This window comes from Chionomys nivalis, chromosome 9, assembly GCF_950005125.1.
Source record: "Chionomys nivalis chromosome 9, mChiNiv1.1, whole genome shotgun sequence".
NCBI lineage: Eukaryota > Metazoa > Chordata > Mammalia > Rodentia > Cricetidae > Chionomys > Chionomys nivalis.
The window spans coordinates 53,945,076-53,961,087 of record NC_080094.1 but is presented as its reverse complement, the minus strand read 5'-3'; the positions used below and the strand labels follow the sequence as shown (position 1 = coordinate 53,961,087).

The 16,012-nt window shown below is 43.9% G+C and overlaps 1 protein-coding gene across 5 annotated transcripts in view; it reads left to right on the top strand.

Moving 5' to 3' along the window:
- Positions 1–16,012, top strand: part of Stard9 (StAR related lipid transfer domain containing 9) — a 92,208-nt gene that overhangs the window by 75,737 nt on the left and 459 nt on the right. For 2 of the 5 annotated variants that reach the window (XM_057780400.1, XM_057780397.1), the window contains 10 exons: positions 47–244; positions 651–834; positions 1,192–1,329; positions 10,872–10,989; positions 11,114–11,235; positions 11,436–11,500; positions 11,618–11,820; positions 12,173–12,252; positions 12,418–12,576; positions 12,987–15,181. In XM_057780400.1, the coding sequence (XP_057636383.1) occupies positions 47–244; positions 651–834; positions 1,192–1,329; positions 10,872–10,989; positions 11,114–11,235; positions 11,436–11,500; positions 11,618–11,820; positions 12,173–12,252; positions 12,418–12,576; positions 12,987–13,088 (1,369 nt within the window). In that variant the 3' untranslated portion in view covers positions 13,089–15,181. Of the gene's footprint in view, positions 1–46; positions 245–650; positions 835–1,191; positions 1,330–10,871; positions 10,990–11,113; positions 11,236–11,435; positions 11,501–11,617; positions 11,821–12,172; positions 12,322–12,386; positions 12,577–12,986; positions 15,182–16,012 lie in introns of those variants that run through there. The other 3 variants (XR_009057700.1, XM_057780398.1, XM_057780399.1) reach the window with 3 other exon arrangements.

Here is a 16,012-nt window from a genome sequence, read left to right as displayed (position 1 = left end):
GGCCATGTAGGACTAGCTTCAATGAATCAATCACATTTTGCCTCAGGCAGAAAAAGACCATAGAGACCCTCAGGAGAGAGAGGGCTGAGCGACTTCATAACTTTCGTCGAACACGAAGCCTCAGTCCCCAGAAACACCTCAGCTTCCTGCCCAATAAGGATCTCCACACCTGGGAATTTGACTTGCCCAGCAGACGCCGAGAATACCTGCAGCAGCTGAGGAAGGATGTCGTGGAGACCACTAGGTAAGGATGAATCTAGAGCCCACTTCCTGCAGGCTCTGTGGGAAAAGGGACTAGAATTTGAACATCTCAGAGGCTTTTCCAGGTTTCTGGATAAACTGAGGTAGATGTGGAAGTCTAGGGCAAATGGAAATAGGATGTAGAAAAGGGAATGGGGTATAGCTGTGCAGAAGATGGACAGAGAGATCATGAGAATGCATTAGACAAAAGGGACTCATATGTTATGCAAGTCTATGTGTCTGGGTCTTAGAATGGCTCGTTCCTCTCTTTCTAGAAACCTCCCTGAGAATGTAAAATGATGACTTTGTAGACAGCAGGAGGTTTGCTGAGCCTGCTAGGGTGGGCAGGACCATACTTTATGCACTCATCATGTTAGAAGATGACTTTCCCCCTCTGTATACTTCCCTAGGATCCCAGAACCAGCGTCAAGATCAGCCAACCTACCCTCTGACATTGAGCTGATGCTTCGAGACTATCATCAAGCCCGTGAGGAGGCCAAGGTGGAGATTGCCCAGGCTCGAAATCGGCTCAGGGAGCGGACTGAACAAGAAAAGCAGAGAATCCGCCAGCAGATCATCTCCCAGCTGTTGAAGGTGAGGAATGAAGTGATCTTCTGCCTTAAGAGAGGCCTGAAACCTGGGACAGATCTTATACTCTGGCAGCTGTGATGGAGATCCACTTGGAGGGTGGGCTTCCAGCCCAAAGCTAGGCTCCTATTCCCTTTACACACTCATCAGACCACATTTGTCACAGGCCAGAATGTGGGAGGAAGGGGCTTTCCTGTGGAGTCAGGAATGTGGGGAAGCAGGAGAGTGGTGGCTTCTGGGAAGTAGGCAGGAGGTTCTGGAAAGAGTGGTGGTTAGCTGTGGAGGTGAGAGGGAAGGTCAGAGGAGGGAGTACGGTAGCGAGAGTGTATCATCAGAAGCTAGTTTTATCTGTCTTCTTCCCAGGAAGAGGAAAAACTACAAACTCTAGCCAACTCTAGCTCCCTGTGCACCAGCTCCAGTGGCAGCCTGTCTTCTGGCATCACATCTGGTTACAACAGCAGTCCAGCCTTCTCAGGCCACCCCCAGTCCCTAGAGGTTAAGGTGAGTGGACAGACATCAGGAAGTTTCTGAGATGTAAGTATGTGTAGGACCTGTGTTTTCTGCAGGTCTCCACTGAGCCCTTCCCATATGCCTTCCTCTCCTTTAATCTTGCATTTCTGTGTGTGTTTGCTTTATTTATAGTTCTGTGTATGCATGTGAGTACTGGTGCTCACAGCAGCCAAAGGCATCAGATCCCCCTGGGGCTGGAGCTACAGGTAGTTGTGAACTGTAATGTGGGTGCCGGAAATGGAACCTGGGTAGTATATAGCTAGGCATGGTGGTGCAGGCTTTAATCTTAGCACTCAGGAGGTAGAGGCAGGTGAATCTCTTCAAGTTTAAGGCCAAATGGATCTACATTGTAAGATCCAGGACAGACAGAACTATATACTGAGACCCTGTCTCAAAACAAAAGCAAAAACAAAAAAGTCAGCAAACAAAACAGTACATGTTCAGTTTTATTTACTTTTGTTGTTCTTTCCTTTTAAAAAGATTTTTATTATTGGGATGGAGAAATGGCTCAGAGGTTAAGAGCTCTGGCTACTCTTTCAGAAGTCCTGAGTTCAATTCCCAGCAACCACATGGTGGCCCACAACCATCTATAAAGAGATCTGGTGCCCTCTTCTGACATGTGGGCAGAACACTGTATATATAATAAATAAATAAATCTTTAAAAATATATTTATTTTGAGACAGGGGCTCACTATGAAGCACTAGCTGGCCTGGAACTTACTGTGTAGTCCAGGTTGGCTTTGAATTCACAGAGATCCACCTGTCTCTACTTTTGCCTCCTGAGTGCTGGGATTAAAGGCATCTACCATGATGCCCAGCAAGATTTATTTTTATTTTGTGTGTGGGTTTTGGCTGCAGGTATGCCTGTGTACCTTGTGAGGGCATGATGCCCATGGAGATGAGAGGAGGGTATCAGATCCCCCAGGACTAGAATTACAGACAGTTGTGAGCCACTGTGTAGATACTGGGAACCAAACCTAGGTCTCTGGAAGAACAGCCAGTGTTCTTAATACTGAGTCATCTCTCCAGCCCCAATTTAAGCTTTTATGTTATCCTAAATAGTAGACACTATTTTAGGATAAGGTAGTAAGTAAAATGGCGTTGTCTTTATACTGTTAGAGATAGATATGTTTTCTCTATTTTTTAAAAAATATTTATTTATTATGTATACAATACTCTGTCTGTGTGTATGCTTGCAGGCCAGAAGAAGGCACCAGATCTCATTACAGATGGTTGTGAGTCACCATGTGGTTGCTGGGAATTGAACTCAGGACCTCTGGAAGAGCAGGCAATGCTCTTAACCTCTGAGCCATCTCTCCAGCCCAGAGATAGATATGTTAAGCTGCTTGTTTTATGTTCATTGTTATTACACTGAGCTAACTGAAGGAATGTCAAGCCAGCATAACAGGTGGTTTGTCTAGGTCTATAGAGTCAGTGAAGACATCCTGAAGAGACTGTTTGCACTGAGACTAGAGTGGTAATGAGATTAGGAAGAGCTGATGTTGTTGGGAAGAGAGGCCTCAGTGTGAAGAGCTAAGCAGGGCCCTTGTGGATGGAATACAGAGTACAGTGGCTGACTCCACAGAAAAGAGTGCTGTCCCCTTCTAGTCTGATGGTGTCACTCCACAGAAAAGATGTTTTTAAAGCTGCTGCAGTCACAGAAAACACACACACACATGCATACACTTGCCTGAATGCATGCGCACACACACACCACACACATGCGCATAATATATATATATATATTAGAACATTGGATTGCAAGGGAAAGAGACGAGCAGCCCAGAGAAGACCTGTTGATGACCATGGCAGAATTGAGAAAGATGGGGAGTGCTTGGATTTAGCGTTTCCAGTGAAGATCACCAGATATGGGTGCAAGAAGAGTAGTTGCTTGGTGACCGGTAGGATGTAGGAGACAAGAGACAGAGTTGAAAACACCATGCACTCATTTATTTATTGCTATTGTGTATGCTATATGTGTTTGGGGATAGATGCCACAGGGTGTGTGTGTCAGTAAAGAATATCTTTATGGAGTTGGTTCTCTCCTTCCATCTTTGTTTGTTGTTTTGGTTTTTTTTTTTTTTTTTTAAGACAGGGTTTCTCTGTAGCTTTGGAGCCTGTCCTGGCACTTGCTCTGTAGACCAGGCTGGCATTGAACTCACAGAGATCTGCCTGCCTCTGCCTCCTGAGTGCTGGGATTAAAGGCCTACCTTCTCCTTCCATCTTTATGTAGATCTTGGGGATTGAACTCAAGTTGCCCAGCTTATATGGCAAGTGCCTTTACCTGCTCAGCTCTGAACTCATGTTTGACCTGAGGTGGTGTCCATAACAACAACAATGAAGGATGCTAGAGAAGGACCAGGTTTTGTGGGGAAGGTTGCAAGTTTGATATTTACTTACTGGGTTAAAGGCACTTCTGAAGAATTCAGCTTAGAATGAAGAAGAAGCTAGTTACAACCAAGAAAGCAGCTGGAAACATGAAGTGCTCCAAATAAGGTCTGGCTGGAGATAAATGTTTAAAGTTCACATTATAAATTAAAATGCACATAGTAAAAAATAACATCTAAACAGTGGCATATGCCATGTGACATGAAGGTACATTTTCCCTACCCAAAAGTATTCATCTTAGTCACATGGATAGTGTGTATATCCATATGAATATGCACATGGATTGTTAACAGAGGCATAGCTTTTCTGTCCTCACATCCCAGTCCCAAGTAAACACACAGAAGCTTATATTAATTATAAAATGCTCAGCAAGTAGCTCAGGCTTATTACTAACTTTTAAGCTCTTACTTTTAAATTAACCAATTTCTATTAATCTTTGTATTACCACATGGCTCATGGCTTTACCTGTCCTCTAGCATCTTGCTTCTTGGGCAGCTCACTGGTGTCTCCTCCGACTCTACCCTCTTCATTCCAGTCCTCAGTTTGACTTTCCTGCCTGACTTAATCCTGGCTTGCTATAGGCCAAACAGCTTTATAATTAGCCAATGAGAGTAAAACATATTCACGGCATACAGAAGGATTATCCCACAGCAGTGGATAGTGTATACACCCAACTCTTCCATGAGAGGTCCCCCAAAAAACCACTAGTCATGATGCAATCAGCAAGAGCGTTTTTATTATACCACATGTATATGGGGTCGCACACACCTGAGAGGGACTTGTAAGCTCTTTTTAAGGACAGCAACAGGAATGTGAAAAGCAATGTGGCCATTCTATTTAGGATTGGCTTATGTAAATGGCAATCATATTAGTACATTTCTAATTGGTTTGGGCTAGTGAGGGTAGGCCAAGGCTATAGCTTCTCCATTCTTGGGCAAGTCTGAACAAGTCCCAGGCTTTGTCCTTATTTGGTCATCACTCAAGGAGGGTAAAGGGGTGTTGGCCCAGCATATGTGTCCTACCTCATCCAGGGTCAGGGCCATTGGTTTTTGCCCTTTGTTTGTGAACTGAAGTCTAGTTCTTAGTGGAGCTATTAGGGTTCATGATCTTTGCCTGACTCCCTCATTCCCCACCATGTCCAAACCAGACAGGATTTCTCTGTGTAGTATGGTTGTCCTGGAACTCAGAGGCGTGTGCCACCACCGCCCACAGCAAATGCATAGATGCACTATTATTTTATTTATTTTTGTTTTTCGAGACAGGGTTTCTCTGTAGCTTTGGTGCCTGTCCTGGAACTAGCTCTTGTTGACCAGGCTGGCCTCAAACTCACAGAGTTCTGCCTGCCTCTGCCTCCCGAGTGCTGGGATTAAAGGTGTGTGCCACCACCACCAATTCATTCTTAATTCTCTAGCTGTCTCTTTGCTGGCCATTTTCTTTGCTGTACAGAAACTTTTGCATGTGATATAATCTCAACTGTCAATTTTATTTATTTATTTATTTATTTATTTATTTATTTATTTATTTATTTATTTATTTATAAGTCCTGGCTGTACTGGAACTCAGTCTGTAGATCAGTCTGGCCTAGACCTCAGAGATCTGCCTGACTCTGAGGCCTCCTAAGAGCTGGGATTAAAGGTGTGTACCACCACTGCCCAGTTCAACTGTCAACTTAAAAGTTCTGTAGCCATGTTCAGAAAATCATTGATTGTGCACTTTTGAATTATTTTCTCTGTTTTCCTGTAGTAATTTCTAAGTTTTATGTTTTACACTAAGGCCTGGCATGGTGGTATGCACCTGTAATCCCAGGGGTTGGTATGTTGAGGAAGAAGGGTCACTTGTGGTGTGTAGCAAGACACTCAGGAAACAACATCTTTCTATCCATTCTGAGTTAATTTTGTGGTGGTGAGAGATGAGGGTCCAGATCCAGTCTTCTGCATATATGTTTCTACTCATTCCAGTGGTCTGTCCATTCTCCAATGTTTGTTTGGGGATCTTTGTGAAGGAAAGATCAGTTGGCTGTGGATGCAAGATTTATTTCTAGATTTTCTATGGTCTGTTTATGCCAATATCACATTGGTTTTATTACCATGGTTCTTTAGCATTCCTCGTAATCAAGTATTGTAAACCTTCAGCTTTGCTCTTTTCACTTAGGATTTCTGTTCGGGAGTACATTTCCATATGAATTAGAGATTAGTTTTTTCTGTTTCCACGAAGAATAGCATTGACATTTTGATTAGGATTATGCTGAATCTGTCAATTGCTTTGAGTATTATGGGGATGTAATTGTATAATTCTTCCAAATAATCAACTTTGGGGAGTTATTCCATATTTGAATTGAAAGATTTTAAACCACTTTTTACTTACATTTGTATGTGTGTTTGTGTAAATGTGTACACCAGATCACCTGGAGTAGAGTTACAAGCAGATGTGGGTGCTGGAAACTGGAGGGGGGACTTTGGGAGATCAGGAAGTGCTCTTAACTGCTGAGCCTCTTAGTGTCTGTCTTCAATTTCTTCAGTGTTTTGCAATTTTCATTGTGTAAGTCTTTGACTTTCTTAGTTTATTCTTAGCCACAAAATAACTAAATGAAACACTTATGGGTGGGATTGCTTTTATGATTTTTTTTTTAATGGTATGTTGAATTTCTTAAAAATTTAATTTTATAGCCGGGCGGTGGTGGCGCACGCCTTTAATCCCAGCACTTGGGAGGTAGAGGCAAGCGGATCTCTGTGAGTTCGAGACCAGCCTGGTCTACAAGAGCTAGTTCCAGGACAGGCTCCAAAACCACAGAGAAACCCTGTCTCGAAAAACCAAAAAAAAAAAAATAATAATAATTTAATTTTATGTGCATGCATGTGTGCTTGAATTTTTATATGTGTAACATGTGTGCCTAGTGTCCATAGATGCCACAAGAGGGCATCAGCTGCTGGAAATGGAGTTAGAACTATGAACTGTCACGTGGGCACTAAAAATTGAACTGGGGTCCTATGGAAAAGCAGCACATGCTCTTTTTTGTTTGTTTTCTTGAGACAGGGTCTCAATTATGTATCTCTGGCTGTGTAGACCAGGCTGACCTCAAGCTCGGAGATCTGCCTGCCTCTGCCTCCTGAGCGCTACATTAAGGGCTGTGCCACTATATCTGGCTGCAGCATGTGCTCTTAACCACTGCACCATCTTTCCAGCTCCTCAGGGTATTCTTGAATTCTGTTTCCAAATATTTTGTTGAGAATTTTTCCATCTTAATTCATGAGAGAATTTAGCCTATAGTTTTGTTGCTGTTGTGTGTTTATCTGGCTTTGGTAACAGGATAGTACTGGCTTCTTAGAATGTGTTTGGTTGTGTTCCTTTCCTTTCTATTTTATGAAGCATTGATATTAACTTTTTTTTTTTTTTTTTTTTGGTTTTTCGAGACAGGGTTTCTCTGTAGCTTTGGGGCCTATCCTGGAACTAGCTCTTGTAGACCAGGCTGGCCTTGAATTCACAGAGATCCGCCTGCCTCTTCCTCCCGAGTGCTGGGATTAAAGGTTTGTACCACCACTGCCCAGCTGACATTAACTTATAAGGTTTGGTAGAATTTGCAGTCACCCAGCGTTGGACTTTTCTTTGTTGGGAGATTATTGGGGTTTCAGTATTGTTGCTTGTAATAGATCTGTTTTGTTTTGTTTTTTTTTTAAATGTCCACTTGATTTTTAAGTTGGCCATCAGTATTTACCAAGATTAGATTAGATTTTCCAGCTTTTAGGAATCTAGGTTGTCAAGTTATGATCCTCTGGATTTCACTGGTACCTGTCATTTTAGTAATTTTGGACAATCCTCTCAGCTTCTATCCTCTCTTTCCCTTCTGTGTCAATGCTGTTCCCCACATGCTCTCGTCAGGTTTGAGTCAGTCACTACTTCTAGGCCAGGTCTCGCTCGTGAGGTGGCTCCCCTTGCTGCTAGTAGAGTGAAATTTCTATGGGACTCCAGAGATGGGGGCAGGGATTTTGGATGCCCAGAGCAGTACAAATTCAAACAGGTCCATTATCAAAATGTCTTCTGCCGGCCAGGCGGTGGTGGCGCACGCCTTTAATCCCAGCACTCGGGAGGCAGAGACAGGCGGATCTCTGTGAGTTCGAGGCCAGCCTGAGCTACAAGAGCTAGTTCCAGGACAGGCTCCAAAGCTACAGAGAAACCCTGTCTCGAAAAAACAAAAAAACAAAAAACAACAACAAAAAAAAAAAAACCAAAAAAACCAAATGTCTTCTGCCTACAGCACCCCAGTGGGTGGCGGGGAAGGGGACAGGACGCTGCACTGAGTTAAAAGTGAATCCTTTTTCTAAAGCCAGGTGGGGGAGATTCCAAATTCCAAGTTCTTTATTTAGCTAGGCTGTAAACCTGGTAGGGGTCTGGGTCCTCCCAGTAGCCAGGCCTGTCCCATTTGCACTGATGAGTTGTCCTGGACTCTGTTTCCCTTCACCCCTGCAGAAGGGAGCCATCTTTCCGGGCAATGGAGCAAGGGCAAGTCCTGGGATATTTTGTTTCTTCTGCTATGTTCCTTTCTCAGTTCATTGGAAGCTATAGGTTTCCATTTGCCATTCTGTGGAATCCCAGTGCTTTTTGGTAGCTGCTTTTGGAAATGTTAGGTTATAATCTGCTTTGTATTTGTGGAGGAATAGGTGACTGACACCACATCCAAAATGTTCTAAGGTCACATGTGCCACATTGGGCACACTCAGCAAACAGGCTATCATATTGGATAGCTTCTCTTCATCTCTTTAGGACTGTAGGCATGTCATGTCAAATCCTAGACCTCTCACCATGTCCTTACTGTGTTACTTTGTGCTTCTGCCCTGTAGCTGCATTAGCTAGATCCTGAATAGGTGAGAACCAGTGTCCTCATCTTTTTCCAGACATTAGCGGAATGCTTCTATTATTTCATACCAGTTTAAACTGATATATATTTTTTACTGTAAGGGAGCATGTATGATTTTTCCAGAGCATTATTTTTCAGTTTTTTGGACATTGCTATCTTGTGTATTTGTTCATATTGGCTAAATGAAACTATCCTTGCTTTCTTGAATTTTCTAAATACACACCAAATACTTGCATGCATGATGTATTATTCTTTTTTTTATAGTTTATGTTCATTGGTATTTTGCCTACATTTATGTCTGGGTGAGGGTGTCAGATACCCTGGAACTGGAATGCAGACAGTTGAAAATTGCCATGTAGGTGCTGAGAATTGAACCCAGGTCCCCTGGAAAAGCAGCCAGTGCTCTTTAAGCACTGAGCCATCTTTCTAGTCCTTTTTTAAAATTTGTGTTTTTCAAGACAAAGATTTCTTTGTGTAACTCTGGATATCCTGGAACTCATTTTATATACTAGGAATATTCTTTTAATGTGCTGTTGCAGTTTAGTTTTTTTTTGTGGGTTTTTGTGTCTTTTTTCTATAGTTTTTATATTTTGATTTTTGGTGTTATTTACCTTACACACTAACTAGTCTTTTCCTGCTTTTTGGCCTTTTAAATTTTTCTTAATAATGCTACATTTTTCTTGCTCTGATATTTGACCCACAAAGCATAAAGAATTTTGACCTGCTTTATAAAATGGGTCTCTGATGTAATCCCTGCCCCCAGTGCCAATTCAGTTGTCCTAGCAATATTAATTCATGATTATAGCTAGAAATCACCAGTCTAGCATTGTCACTGGGTGAGGTCGCCTAGGGCATTGGCCCAAGTGCAAAAGAATTCCAAGATGTCAGTTTGTGGTTAAGGACAGCCAGTAAGAACCTGAGACAGAGCACGGGTGGGAGCAGAGAGCCTGGGTACTAGAGGAACAGATTTTGATGGGCATGTGACAGCCTGCTGAAAGATGCAGGAAGATGGGGCAGAAAGCATCTTGTGGTCCCACAGTATTGTGGCCTATGGTGGTTTTTTGGAGGAGTCGTGAGTGCAAATGGTTCTAGTTCTGGCGGATGCTGTACAGGTGAGGGTTAGGAGATGACAGAACATTGGCTTCAGGAAGCTCAATGCTGGGAAAGACATCTCTGTATGTTTAAATGCTCATATCTAGTCAAAAGGGAGAGATGGAAGCAGGTGGAGAAAGACGGTGATTAGGTGAAATGGATCCTGACAGTTACAGATCTAAAACTGACTTGAGACTGTTACAGCAGGAGAGTAAGGAAGAAGGTAGAACTGTTTCTCATTTAAAATTTTTTTACATTTATCTAGTGTGTACATATGAGACACATACCGTATCACACATGTAGAAGTCACAAGACAGCTTTCAGTGTCAGTTGTGTCCCACAGACTCTCATCCTCAGGCTTGGTGACAGGTGCCTTTTCCTCTTTAGTGGCCCATGTTTTGTTCCACTGAGGAACAGCTGGCTTAGGGATAGTTTACTAACTAAAGACAGGAGAGATCTACAGGCTCTGGTCCTATAGTAGGACTTCTGGCTCCATGCTGTAGTTGGTCAGGGCCAAGGTCTGCTGTCCACAGCTCATTGCTTCCTCATCTCCCCTTCACTTTGACTTTATTACCTACACTAGGTCCCCCTCCCCCCCATGATGGCCTATTTCCTGCTGCCACCATGATACAGGTGGCTTCTTCTATGACCCTGGGTTGTGGCCATTCGGCAGAGGGCTGCATGCCCATGTACTGGTTATCCAGATTGCCATGGCAGCTGATCTGCAAGCAACCCTTTAAGCCTGTGGCCTGGATAATGAAGCCTTGTTGGCTGGTATCTATTACTGTGAAGAGACACCATGACTAAGGCAACTCAAAGCATTTCACTGGGGACTTGCTTACAGTTTCGGGGCTTAGCCCATTATCATCATGGCAGCAGGCAGGCATAGTGCTGAGAAGTAGCTGAACACTATATTCTGATTCATTAGTGACACTGGTCCTGGCATGGGCTTTTGAAACCTCAAAACCTATCCATCCCCAATGACATACTTCCTCCTTAATTCTTCCAAATAGTGCCATTTTCTAGTAACCAACAGTGTCAGCCTTGTTGAGGCCAAGAACTTAAAGGCTTCCAAAGCAAATATAAGCCTTTGGGGGCTATACTTATTCAAACCACCACAGCATCCAACCTTCTGAAGTCCCATTGCAACTGCTAGTAGATGTTTCTGGATGTCCTGTTCTAAGTATCCTCTATTCTGCAGGAGGACTCTCAGGTACCAGACTTCCGAGACACTTGGATAGGTGGTTGGCAGGGTCGGTCCACAGTGAGGAACAGTCAGCTGTATCTGACCGGATCTACCTGGAAAAGCTTAGCCCACAGTGAGTAGGAAGCTTGGGGAATGATAGCTGTTGAGATTAACTGGCCCAAGACTCTTGGTCCCATACCACTGTCCCACCATGCTGGTGTTCAGGTCATTACAGAACCTTCATCTCTTTGTTGTAGGTCGCAGAGCCTCCCTGGGCAGTGGCTGCTACTCTCCCTCCAGCCTATCCAGTTTAGGGACCTGCTTCTCCTCTCCCTACCAGGATTTGGCTAAACACATTGTCAACACCTCAATGGCTGATGTGAGTCTCTGCGCCTACTTGTTTCCCCCTCCTGTTGCTATAGCCAGACTTATGCTCGATGGGGAGGGAAAGAAGCCAGGCAGATTAGGGCCACCAAGGCATGGGAGCTTCAACAACTCTTCGTCTTGATAAATGGGCATTTAGTAAACGTTAGCAGAACTGTTGAACCTAGAGACCTGGCTTCTACCCTCTGTCCCCAGGTAATGGCTGCTTGTTCAGATAATCTCCACAATCTCTTCAGCCGCCAGGCAACAGCTGGCTGGAAGTAAGTTCTTTTGTAGTGCTTTGGTCCTTCTGCTAGGATTCTCTTTCTCTGCCCTGGCTTTCCTGGCACACCTCATGCTGATAGCCTCCTTTCTATTTTGCCTCCTGTGCTTCCCAGCTACCAGGGTGAGGAACAAGAGGTGCAGTTTTACTACAAGGAATTCTCTTCTACTCGACACGGCTTCTTGGGTGCAGGTGTGGTGTCACAGCCACTCTCTCATGTGTGGGCAGCTGTGAGTGATCCCACTCTGTGGCCTCTGTACCACAAGCCCATCCAGACAGCAAGGCTACATCAGCGAGTGTCCAACAGTATCAGCCTGGGTGAGTCCAAGCTTGAAGGCTTCCGAAAGCCTGGCCAGGGGTCAGAGGTAGAGGGTTGGAGCAGCACTGTTGGGAGCTCCAGACTGCTCAGCAAGATTGTGCTAGAGAGCCGGGCGGTGGTGGCGCACGCCTTTAATCCCAGCACTCGGGAGGCAGAGGCAGGCGGATCTCTGTGAGTTCGAGACCAGCCTGGTCTGCAAGAGCTAGTTCCAGGATAGACTCCAAAACCACGGAGAAACCCTGTCTCGAAAAACCAAAAAAAAAAAAAAAAAAAAAAAAAGATTGTGCTAGAGATCTAGTAATGGAATAAAGTGGGACTTCTGAGCATGGAATAATCTTTTTGTCCTTCTAGTGTACTTGGTGTGTGACACCACACTGTGTGCGCTGAAGCAGCTGCGTGATTTCTGCTGTGTCTGCGTGGAAGCGAAAGAGGTGCCTATATTGCTGGTGGTAAAATGTTTTGGGATGAACTTGGGCTGAGGTGCAATAACAGGTGCTAGGGTAAGGTGGCTTAAGTCATCATCCTGACTATATACTTAAACCTGTCCCTGTTTTTTATCACACAGGTAGAGAACTCACATGTATCTCTGTCCCTAGGGGCACCTGTCAATTATGGCAGCTCAGTCTGTGTATGACACATCCATGCCAAGACCCAGCAGAAAAATGGTCCGAGGAGAGATCCTGCCCAGTGCCTGGGTCCTGCAGCCTGTTATCATGGAGGGGAAAGAAAGAACCAGAGTCATCTTCCTTGCCCAGGTGACACAGCACTGCATCTCAGGGAATACCTTGGGATGTTTCTAGAATCCCTGGTTGCTAGGCCATCTGGCTAGAGTAGGCTCACAGCAAGGGGAATTAAAGTAGGGGGAATGAGCAAGTTTATAGTCTTTGTGAAGCCCCAGCACCAGAGATGGACTAACTTAATATTACGGCTGACTATAGTGTCCTTAGGAAATAGATGGATTGTTGGCGCTGAAGGCAGCAACAGAGCAGAATCCCCATCTTGTAGAGCTCTCCAACTCTCAGGTCAACTCCACCTTCAACATTGGGGAGGGGAAGGTTAGTACTTAGATCCAAACTCAGGAGCCTATGTGCATCTCCAGTCACCACTGCCAGAGTGGCTGTTCCAGGTCTGTCTGTACACCTTCAGTTCTTCCTTCTCTTTCCAGGTGGAGCTGGGTGCACCAGGCTTCCCTCCTCATCTTCTGAACTCCTTTATCAAACAGCAGCCGCTGGTTGTGGCAAAGCTGGCATCCTTCCTTGGTAGTTAGTATTGGGCTGTGGAGATAGCTGCTGAGATGTAGGCCCAGAACACCTGAGACTCCATAGCTGCTTCTATACCCTGAGGTAAGAAGAGCCCAGGCTGCCTGTGGTAGCCAACTATACAAATGGCATCAGCCCAGCATTGCCAGCAAAATCAGTATTTAGTACTTGGTTACCTCTGAAGAGTAAGCAACCTGAATTTCTTGGCCCTGGCTGTCCAATGAAACTCGATTTCTCACCTTTATTTCCTGCCTCTGGGACTGAACAACACACCAATCAAAGACTGGAAAAGGTATAGCCTGCAGAGCTGGGGACTGCAGTGCCTTGGCCAGGTGCCTCCTTGGTAGGCAAGCACTAGCCAAGGGTGCCCTGAATATGCCTCCAACATTCACCTCCATTTTGTGATGGAATGACAGAAAGGATCAAACCAGTTTAAAGAATCAACTGCACAAACCAAAGTCTGATTCAGAATTGTTTTTTTCTCACCGAGTGTTTACAAATGCTTTACTATTCGTATTTACCTACGCACGCACACCCTACTTCTACTGGGTCACTCTGTGTTACTGGTACAGTTAGTCTAGCTTGAGCTCAGTACAATGTGAGGCAACTGTGCCTCCAGTAACAGGTAGGAAGAGCTACGTGCTGCTTGCTGACATGGTAAGAGGGATTTCAAACAGACTGTCTTGGAGAGGATTAATTTCCAGCAGGCCTTGACCTTGTGCCAACACGATGCCTCAATCTCCCAAATGCTGGGATTATGAGCCACCACACCTGGAACCTACTTTTTATATAAATCTACTGACTGAGTAGGGTATGGTGGCACATGCCTATAGCACTCTGGTAGAAGTTCAAGATCACCTTTAGGTGCCAGTCTGGGCTACAAGAGATCCTGTCTCAAGCAACAAAAAATAACTATTGAATCATCTTTTTAAGTACTGAGTTTAACTGTTTTAATATGAGAGGATGGAAAAAGGATTGTTTTCTTGTATCTTGACTCTTGGCCTGGCTGAACACTAAAGATGTTCCAGGTTCTTCCGGAAATGATAGGGATAAAAAACTACTTTTAGTGCTGGAAGGTGGTGTACACTCTAATCTCAGCATTCTAGAGGCAGAGGCAGATCTATCTGTCTACAGAGCTATGTTCAGGAGACCCAGGACTATACAAAGAAACCCTGTCTCAAAAAACAAAAAACCTCATCTATTTCTGTCACTCAAACTCTTTGGTGGAAAAGGGTACTCTTATGGAGACAGAAGAATGGCTAAAGGATATACTTCTTTGCAATATTTTTCTAATCCCTTAGAGTATTTATATTACCAACTGAATATTGTAAAACTTCCAAGTCCTAAACTAAAGACAATGAGCCACCATTTTAGTTTCTGCTTCTGCCTCTTTTCATATAAGTGCCTTACTGAGACTACTGGCCAAAAAAAGTCAAAATTTTGTTCAAAACAAAACAAAGAATATCCAGGCAGTCGTGGTACACACCTTTAATCACAGCACTCACGAGGCAGGTGGACCTGTGAGTTCGAGGCCAGCCTGGTCTACAGAGTGAGGTCCAGGACAGCCAGGGCTATACATAAAAACCCTATCTGGAAAAAACAAAAAGGGGGGGATCCTTGAGGGTCATGATGGCCACATCTACTTATGATCCAGATTTGAGATTTTCTGCTTACATGCATGTGCTGGTACTTCCTATGAGTTCAGCAACTGTAGGAATTGGAATAGGTTGGCTACCTAGCATAAGATGGTAAGCCATCTGTCACAGAGTCAACTCTCTGTAACTTCATGTCCCACATCCATCCATTTAACCATAGATCAAAAGATATTCAAGCAAAAAATTCTTGTAATTATTTATACATAGTTAAACCATCTCTAGATAACTTAAATTTAAAGGATACAGGAGGGGGGAAAACCCTAAGAATCTATTTAAGAAGATAGATGTAAAACTATGCCATTATGTATTAAGCAATGGTTGACCACAGTGTATTTCCATATTTGTGGACCTGCACTGATCCTATTGCAAAAGACAAAGGGTAAGTCAGGTTTTGGAGAGCATGAGAATCACCCCAGGTTGGGAGCTGAGTATTTTTACCTCTAGAAAGTCCTAAGTGTTCTGGTCCACAGAACACAATACAATTATCATCTACTATAACCCAGAAGACTGCTTATGATTAGAAGGAAGTTTTGAGATAAGTACTCTTTCTGTACAGAAAGGAGAATGACTAGTCCCCTGTCTAGCTCATTAGCTGCCTGTCTTTATCATCAGTCGTTTGAGCAAGTTTCTCTGCATGCACCTTAAGGCTTGCTTCATAGCTGAGTCCTGCAATTTGAACAAGCAGCTTTCTCAAACAATATAAGAATTGGCTGTTAGCCTACTGCTCACCTTTACCAGGCTCACAGCTTTCTGGGGCAGGGCTGTGGTTCAACCACACCCTTATAATACTGACCTTTAAGATCAGAAAAAGAAAAAGAAAATTTTATGACTGTCTATTGGGCTTGAAGCTCAGTGGTAGAGTAATTCTCTAGGCTTGATACCAGTACTGACAGAACTGAGCAGTCTAAGTTTGTGGTTAATGTGTGAGGCAAAGCCCCTGGGCCAAATCCTATACCTGGAAAAACACTTTGATGCTCAAGCATTTTATGGAGTTAAGCAGGGGCTGTTTGGCAGTTGAAAGCATTTGCTGCTCTTCCAAAGGACCCAGGTTCAATTCCCAGCATCTACATGGCAGTTCACAACTATCTGTAACTCCAGTTCTAGAGGATCAGATATCTTCACATAGACATACATGCAGGGAAAACCCAATGTACATTAATTTTTTTTTTTTTTTTTGGTTTTTCGAGACAGGGTTTCTCTGTGGTTTTGGAGCCTGTCCTGGAACTAGCTCTTGTAGACCAGGCTGGTCTCGAACTCACAGAGATCCGCCTGCCTCT